Source organism: Phoxinus phoxinus (assembly GCF_949152265.1).
Source record: "Phoxinus phoxinus genome assembly, chromosome: 2".
Classification (NCBI taxonomy): domain Eukaryota; kingdom Metazoa; phylum Chordata; class Actinopteri; order Cypriniformes; family Leuciscidae; genus Phoxinus; species Phoxinus phoxinus.
The window spans coordinates 40,071,036-40,079,783 of NC_136877.1; the positions used below are offsets into that span (position 1 = coordinate 40,071,036).

The following is an 8,748-nucleotide window of genomic DNA, read 5'->3' on the forward strand; positions in this document are numbered from 1 at the left end:
GAACTAGGAAACTTGCATATCTGTTTGTTTCCTTCTCTTCTGAGCAGAAAGAACCTCCTCCTTAGGATGTAAAGAAACTGAGGCAATGCAGGCTTTGAAGTGCAAATAAGACAATCACCTCTCATAGTTTCAGTAGAACTGACAACATGATGCTTTATATTCCCTTAAAAGGGAAAGTCACATTCTTCACCTGTAACACTTGCATTCTAGATTTTCTTTAGATCTATGTTGACACCATACTGTTTTTTTACCTTGCAGTATCCATTCAGCTTTAAATTGTGCAAATAAAGCCTTTTACATTCCCAGCTATTTTCACAAACACACAAGAAACTAAACCACAACATTCGAGTTGGCAAATCAAAGCACACAAGGAAGAATAAAAGTGCAAATCATTTTATTCTTTGTGGATTTTCCAGCTGGTTTAGCAAATATATACAGTGAAATTCATCTTAATATCAGTTCATCAAAGATAATTCCCACCCCACGTCTTTCTAGTCACCATTCAGCAGATGAGAGTTCAACATCTCGGCATTAAAAATACAGAGTAAAAACAACATTGACAGGGTAAAAGAAGGAGTGAACTGACAGCTGAAATCAAGTGACTAAAGATATGGCACTACAACTGGTCACCCATTTATTTCCACTGAGCCAGAAAAGTATGAAATCTAAACTTTTCATTTTGAAAGACATATTCAAGTTATTGTGATATGGTGATGTCATTCAGGTTGGTGGTGCATGTAGAGGTGCAAGTTAAACCTCCAAGAAGGATTGTCTCCACTGAGTGGCTTACCACTTTCAGCTAGTTCACGCTCTCTTCCACACACACACACACACACAATCACTCACTCACAACACACAAGTCTTTATTATTAAGTTATTGCCACAGTTGCCATGCACTACCATATACATAGCGAGGGTGAGTTCTACATCTATGTGTAAACTTTTGTGCAAGTGTGTTTGGCCCTACGTGCAAGCACATACTCAGTCACATACTGTCTAGTGATGTACAGGAAGCTCAATCAAAGGCACTTCTGAGGAACACACAATAAAATGTGGCCTGTAGCATTATGAGGTAAACTCACATGTATGTACATCACACAACCATGTCTGCAGATTTAAAAAAAAAGCAATTCTAACTAAAATCAATCTTTTTAACCAACATTGCGGCAAAGGATTACACAGAGGAACATTTCGTAAGCCAGATGGGGGAGATTCTTTGTGCAAATGCTCTTCCATCATACTCAACCATTTAGATAAGTGCACAACCGACACACATCTGTACACACGCAGTCGCTTGTCAAATATTTTTGACACACATTAATTCAATACTTTTTCTTTTAAGTCAGGAAAACAGATGCTCTAATACAAGTTAAGGCACCAAGCCAGCACAAGAAGCAAACATGGTGACGCTTACGTGCTGAAAGGAGGAAGGCAGGGAGAGCGAGAACAATGTGAACTGAGAGACAGATCTGGAAGGGAAAAGAAAGTACGAGTCGCTCATGTCAGCATGGGAATATCATCTTCAGAGGTCGTGTCATCAGAGAGAGGGATCAGCAGCACTTCATCTTCTGAAGAAGAACAGGAAAAAGAGGGGGATGCGGAAAGAGGAAGAGAAGTAGGGGACGGGGAGGATCTGAAACGGGAAATGCTCCGCCCCAGCGAGTGGAAGAGAGATGCTAGGGAAGGGCTGCTCGGGGGGATAGCGATGATGGGTGGGGTCTGTTGTGTTTCAGGGTCTTCAATTGGATGGACAGAAAATGGAGGTGGGGGAGAAGGAGGTGGAGGAGCCTCCGCTTGCAGCTGTGATTCTGTCTGTTGGGATAAACACAGTTTTTGAGGCAAGGACTGACTGGCAGCCTCTGTAGCCACTGAGGAGACTCCAGGACTTGACTGATTGGGCTCAGTGCTAGTATTAGCGGCTTCTGTCTGTTGGGAGGAAGAGGCTGTGGTCTGTGTTGGCCTGGGTGCGGGCCGAGGAAGTAAGCCCCATCTCCGTAGGCGTCGCACAGCTCTGCGGATGAACCGAGGCCTGCGTCTTCGCCGTAGAGAGGAAGCATTGTCTTGCCTGAGGAGCTGTAGTATTCCTCTCAGAGAGAGTGAGACGGTCTGAAAAAAGACAAAAAGAGAATTGTGGAAACAAAAACATGCAAAAGTGAAAAACCAAACAGAAAAATGCACAAATAAGAGAAAATAAATTACAAACAAATATTGTACAGCCAGTTAGGGAAGGAAGTGTTCTTTTTTTTCATTTTTTAACACTAGACTAAATACACAACCATTCAATAGTTTGGGATCGGTGAGGTTTTAAAAACGTTTGTATGTCTCTTATGCTTAACCAGGCTGCATTTATTTGATCAGAAATACAGTAAAATGGTAATATTGTGAAATATTATTACAATTTAAAATATCTGTTCTCTATTTTAATGTATTTTAAAATATAATTATTTTACTCCAGTCTTCAGTCTCACATGATCCTTCAGAAATTATTGTAATATGCTGATTTGGTGTTCAAGTAACACTTTTTTTATTCAAAATGTTGAAAACAGTTGTGCTGCATAATATTTTTGTGGAAACAGTGATTAATTTTTTCCAGGACTCTAATGAATACAAAGCTCAAAATAACAGTATGTAATTGCCATCTTTTGTTACATTCGTAATTTCTTTATTTTCATTCTTGATTATTATGTATAATAAATATAAAAAGTATACATTTAAATGTGATGCACTGCATATTTCTCATAAAATTGATGTATTAAAACAGTAACAAGAGCTCTTACCTCATTGGGGTTCTCAGTAGGGAAGTCTTCCACTGGTGGAATGATTCCCTGAGCAATCAGCTGACCATAAGAGGGCGGGGCCTGCTGCTGGATCAGTTCAGCCTCCTGCCGAGTGATTGGTGCGAACATGCTGAAAAGGCAAGAGAAGAGTATACAGAAATATTGTCACTATTATAACATAATATTTCACATAATGATGTCCTGATCTTTCTCAGAAAAAAAAGGACATCGTAAAATGATTATATTTGGAAAATTATGTTCTTTTTTGTAGTTATTATCTGGTTTAGATGGTTTTACCTGTACTCTCGAGTGCGTAGTGAGTACAGCTTGCAGGTGCAGCCCATTGCAATGACTAGCAGAAGTCCGCAAACTAGGCTTCCAACGGTAGCTGCGGTTATGACCTTTCGGGGGAGGGTCACAGTGCAGTTAAGCTCATCGGTGCCATCCTTGCAGTCCACCTGTCCGTCACAACGCCAGCTCTCAAACACACACCTGCTCAATCAATTAAACATCGGCAGATTTTAAATGCAAAATCCAAACATATGGTGGGCAAAATATATACACTACCATTAAAACATTTGGAGTCAGTGAGAAATGAATACTTCCATTCAGAAAGGACGAATTAAATGAACTGTTCAAAAGTGAGAGTAAAGAGTTTTACTTTGTTACAAAAAAACTATTTCGGTAATGTATTAACTAACATGAACTAACCATGAGCAATACATTTGTTACTGTATTTGTTCATCTTTGTTAACATTAGTTAAAAAAATTACAGCTGTTCATGTTATTTCACAGTGCATTAACTAATGTTAACAAGATTTTAATAAAGTATTAGTAAATGAAGACATTAACATTAACAACGATTAATAAATGCTGTATAAGTGCAGTTCATTACATGCATTTAACTAATGTTAGCTAATGAACCTTATTGTAAAGTGTTATCACTATTTCAAATAAATGCTGTTTTATTTAACTTCCTATTTAAAGAATCCTAAAAAAACTTTTTTTTACCACTGTTTTCACTAAAAGATTGAACAGCAAAACTGTTTTCAACAATGATAATAATAAGAAATATTTCTTGAGCATCAATTCAAATCAGCATATTAGAATGATTTGAATGTCATATGACACTAAAAAATGGCTGCTTAAAATTATGCTTTTCCATCACAGGAATAAACTAATTCCTAATTCCTGTTATCTATTTAAAAAAATAGATAACAGGTTTTTTATTTATTTGTAATGACGTTTCAAAGTACTATTGTTTTGTACTGTATTTTATATTTTAAAAAAATGCAGCCTTGATCCTAAGTCTTCACTAAAAATATTTATAAAATCTTACCGACCTCAAACATTTAAACAGTGGCGTATACGGTACTCGTTTATGAACACATACAAACCTGTCACTGTCGCAGTGAAAGGTCCCAGGTTGGCAGATGGTACATTCTCTTTCGTCAGTTCCATCTGCACAGTTGAGCTGGTAGTTGCAGCGCTCATGAATCGAGTAACAGACTGGTCGGTCCTGCGGGCGGCTTGCTTTCTTAAGTCCTCCCATCCCACAGAGGAAGTGCCCAGCTTGGCAGCCCCAGCATGCTTCCTCATCCAGGCCCGTTTCAGGACAGTCCCAGTGTCCATCACAACGCTGCTTTGGGTTGTAACAGCCTCCCAGTGATCCCCCACAAAGCTCCTCCCACGGAAGGCAGTAATCCGAGATGCGATAGGTCGCATTAAAGCCATGCCCTTCAAATGAAGGCTCCATACGGTATATCAGGGAAAGCAAGCCGGTGTGGGATTCAACCTCTACTGCTTTGCTATTGGACACAGAGTTGATCTGTAATTGTCAATGAGAGGGGATGTAAGATTTATTATCAAAGTTTGAAGCATGACAGGCATGACAGGTATGACAGTTTAAAGAAACAAGATGTAAATAGACTAATCTGCATTGATCAATCACAAGCTACATCATCTCACAGACAAAGAGTAAAACTCACTGTTTTAATGATGTTGCCTGTGCCATAGCGCTGGTCTGTGATTTTGATCATGTCTCGGGGACCCAGTTCCAGTTGTTGAAGCTCTAATTTGAGTGGTCGTGAATCCTGGGGATCAACTGTCCACACACACACCAAAGGTTGTCCCGTTTGTAAAGGGGGAATAAACGACCCATAAAATGCACTCAAATATCCCCCACATGGCCCTCCTTGGGGCAGCAAGGCAAAGTCAGGGATTTTAGGTGGCGATATATCTGTGCTGGATAATGGCATCACCAAGGTGCTGGTTTCAGCTGGAAGGAGCTGATTTACATCGTCTATGGGTGGTTCAGGGCTAACATCGTCACATCCGTCCTCGTCAGAGCCAAGGTCATCACCCACACCAAGGCATTCAACTCGTCCATTACAGCGCCACGATGCCGGGAGACAACGTTCACTGTAACATTCAAACTCGCCTTGAAAACAGGGACCCGAGTCTGGATAGGAGGGAGAAAGACAAATGAACCCTGTTAAACACATACTCAAGAACAGAGTTTTACAGTCTTCTGGATAAAGTCATTGACAGGGCAGGAACTGTGACAATTTCCTTTCAATGTGTGCTACTCTACCTTTAATATATGAAAGAAGGAACCCTGTTATTGGGTAGTAATGAGTGAGGAAGTGGTGCGTCACTGTAATGTTTCCCCCTGTCATCTCAAATGGTGCTGGAAGCTGGTAACCGCAGAGTTTGTAAGGGCTGCCAGTGAGTGGAACCACGGACACCCATTCCCGTCCACATTTCATATTAAACTGGGAAAAACTTCAAAAGAGATGGACACAAATTAAATGGCAGGTAAATAAAAAAATGGACCATTTACTGTGTAAGGATCAAAACAATCTCTCACCTTGTTAACAACAAAAGCCATTTGTTAACATATTTATAAACTTAGATATGCTCATCATTAGGCTAATATTGTTCATATATGCATTGAAGCTTTAATATATATATTTTCAACGATCCCAAAAAAGGTTAAATAAAATATTATTAGTACCTGATGATGACACGCTCCCCAACTTTTGAGGTTATCAGCCAACTGCAGTTGAGTGGACGGGAAGACCAGGAATGGTGGGCAGAGTTATGAATCTCTCCTTGTCTTTGTTGTAATATTTTGGGTGAATGATCACAATGAGCTGAAACCGACAGTTAAAGCAAAATTATCTTTACATTTTATTGTGCTCTAGCCCTAAATTTCTATGTGAAATCACAATAGACGATCTGTGATTTACTGTGAGTTATTTGAGAACATAACTTTAGACATGAAAGCAGGTGGAATGGCCTTTAAAACATATAACTAAATAATAAAGAGCATTTAAGTACATGAAAAATGTCCACAGACAATACTAAAGAGAAAACCTAAGCAGTCAAACAGGAAATAAATGCAGTGACATCTGTTGTCAACAGTCAATAGTGTAGTAATGCGTCACACAGCATTCTGTTGGTTAACACGACGAATTGAATCCGATGCAAAATCTGCATGTCTAGATTCCACCTACGAAATTTAGACGAGCATCAGTAAATGTGACCAAACCTATTCCACAACATGGAGGTAAGATCTTACGGATTTCTAAATGAACCGCTCATTTTAACATCTTCCGGGTTTACTGACATTTGTTATGACATCCGTTTCATACATTACAATGCTCATGATAACTTTTGTTAACTCTACGATAAGTAAATCCACTTTACCAGCTAATTACTCTCCGACAGCGCTGCCATGCTACTGAAAAAACGGAAGTACAAAAACTAAATTCTAAAGATGGCTGCGTGCTTGTTTCTCTGGCGCATAAGGCCTATTGTGTCCTAAAGTGAAGTGTGTGTGTGTGTGTCATTCAATAAAATAATGACAGGCACAAGATACATATTTTCAGACTTTGGATGTGGGGATAACAATAAATTACATTATAAGAAAGTGGCATTTAAAGGGGTCGTTCACCCAAAAAATAAACATTTTGTCATTATTTAATCAACCTTTAAGTTGTTCCAAAGCTGTGCAAATTTCTTTCTTCTGCTGAACACAAAAGAAGATATGTATGAAGAACGTGTGTAACCAACGAGTTGATGGACCCCAGTATGGAATAATAATAAGGGGGCCCCATCAACTGTTTTGTTCATTCAAATTCATACAGCTTTGGAACAACTTGATGGTGAGTAAATGATGACAGCATTTTCCTTTTTGGGTGAACTATCTCTTTAATCTCTAGTGCTTTAGTTTTTGACTTCACCTTCTCGATGACTATTTTAGTCAGGAATGTTGCCTTTTTAACTGGGCATTGGGTGTGAATTCAAATAAGCGTTCAGACTGAGAAACAAACAAAGAGATGTCAAGCTCTTCCTTACCGGGACTCAAGACCAGCTCCAGAGTGCAAGGAACTGTGGGAGGTATACAAAAAAAATACAAATCACATATAAGACAAGGAATACTAAATGAGGTTTATTGCCAATTATCATAATGTAAACACAATCAATCTTATGTTACCTTGCTTGACCCTAAAGTCACCATAGGTAGTAACCTTTGGTTAAGTCAAGGTCAGTATTTCAATCAACATGAAAAGTCTGCTTCATATTTATATAATAAGAGTTTGTATCATATCTGCATGATACACAGTCAAGGACAAAATCATATCTTACCTGATAAAAACAAAAGACCTAAGAGGTAAAGGCTGTGGGAAATAGACATTCTAAAAAGCCAATGACTGTCGTTGTTTTATAAAACACAAATTAAAAAAACTATTTATGGCAAAAATATGGTCGGTAGATCCATCACCATCACCAATGCGTCCTGTTGGATGTGTTTAGCTGTAAAGACAAAAATAAACACCATAAACTACCATTTCAGACAAAGACAACAATGACAACTGAACCAGCATTAGCTTTCAAATACAACTGCTTCAATCAGAAACTCGATGGCATAACCTCGACTAAAGTCAACATATGGATTCGAATTAAAATAGTCGGTAATTGACACAAAAAATCGCATAGAATGTCTTTCGCACAGACTTCCTGTCTCGCTCTCTTCCCAGCAGTGACGCAACTCGGTGTTAGGCAGAGTAGCCCTGTAATGTTTATAAACGAAACAATCAAACTATTCAGTGACACTTCATACATATAGTCAGGCATTTCCCTACGTTTCGCTCGTAAGAAAGTAAGACAACCAGCGTCTAAACTGACTGGTTGTTCCGAAAGTTTAGTTTCCGACTTCTAACCAGCTTTTCTCGTCTGATTTTTGCTAACGCTAGCTGGCTTCCTGCTACTTACTTTACTTTATATTAGGACACTATTAAGACCTGATACCACACTATAAACTATTCGAAATTATATTCTATGCGTTCTTTCGTATATTATTGTTTTGTGACTTTATCTTGACCGTACCTTTTCTTCTTCTCTCTTGTTGACATTCGTCCCCAGTCACTTCCGTAAGTTCTGTTTCGTAGGTGGGAGACGATAACTACACCACCCAACTACGTTTCAGTGACGCTATATGCACGCTGCTTTCTGCTTGTAATGTTCTCCTTTCAACACTAGATGTCATAATTTAGCGCTTTATTTACAGCCTTGGCATGGCTTGTTGTAATCATAGACGGTTGTAATACACTACTATTCTCCACATTGGTAGGCCTACTGTTTATTAGGTAGGCCACATTACTTGTTGAAAGTTTGAACACACCTACTCATACTGTTTTCAACATTTTATGATATTAAATTATTCACTATAATAATTACTATAATAAACCATATATTTCTGCATCCAGTGGAATCTGGTCAATCTAATATATTATTATTATTATTATTATTTTTCTTATAAATAATACTAATCATACAATATATAATTATTATTATATATTGTTTAGTTTTTATTATTTACAATTAAATTGTATTAAATTGTATCGAATTCGGAGAGAATTTAAACCCCCGGAAAGTCACTGAATAATTAGCATACTGGGAAAAA

The 8,748-nt window shown here is 38.3% G+C and overlaps 1 protein-coding gene across 1 annotated transcript; it reads right to left on the minus strand.

The window, feature by feature from the left end:
- Nucleotides 1–377: 377 nt before the first annotated feature.
- lrp10 (low density lipoprotein receptor-related protein 10) lies at nt 378–8,356 on the minus strand. The gene is made up of 10 exons (XM_079588987.1): nt 8,172–8,356; nt 7,431–7,598; nt 7,140–7,172; nt 5,794–5,932; nt 5,371–5,561; nt 4,766–5,238; nt 4,175–4,605; nt 3,075–3,269; nt 2,778–2,907; nt 378–2,106 (listed from the first exon to the last, which is right to left on the minus strand). Exons 2-10 carry the CDS (start codon nt 7,477–7,479, stop codon nt 1,498–1,500), a joined length of 2,250 nt encoding a protein of 749 aa, XP_079445113.1. The 5' UTR covers nt 7,480–7,598; nt 8,172–8,356; the 3' UTR covers nt 378–1,497.
- Nucleotides 8,357–8,748: the final 392 nt, after the last annotated feature.

Coding starts and splice junctions, on each gene's coding strand:
- lrp10 (XM_079588987.1), bottom strand. CDS start 7,479: ATGTCTATTTCCCACAGCCTTTACCTCTTAGGTCTTTTGTTTTTATCA. Junction 5,933..7,139: donor GGAGCTGGTCTTGAGTCCCG/GTAAGGAAGAGC, acceptor TGTCGGTTTCAG/CTCATTGTGATCATTCACCC. Junction 2,908..3,074: donor CTACGCACTCGAGAGTACAG/GTAAAACCATCT, acceptor TTGCCTTTTCAG/CATGTTCGCACCAATCACTC.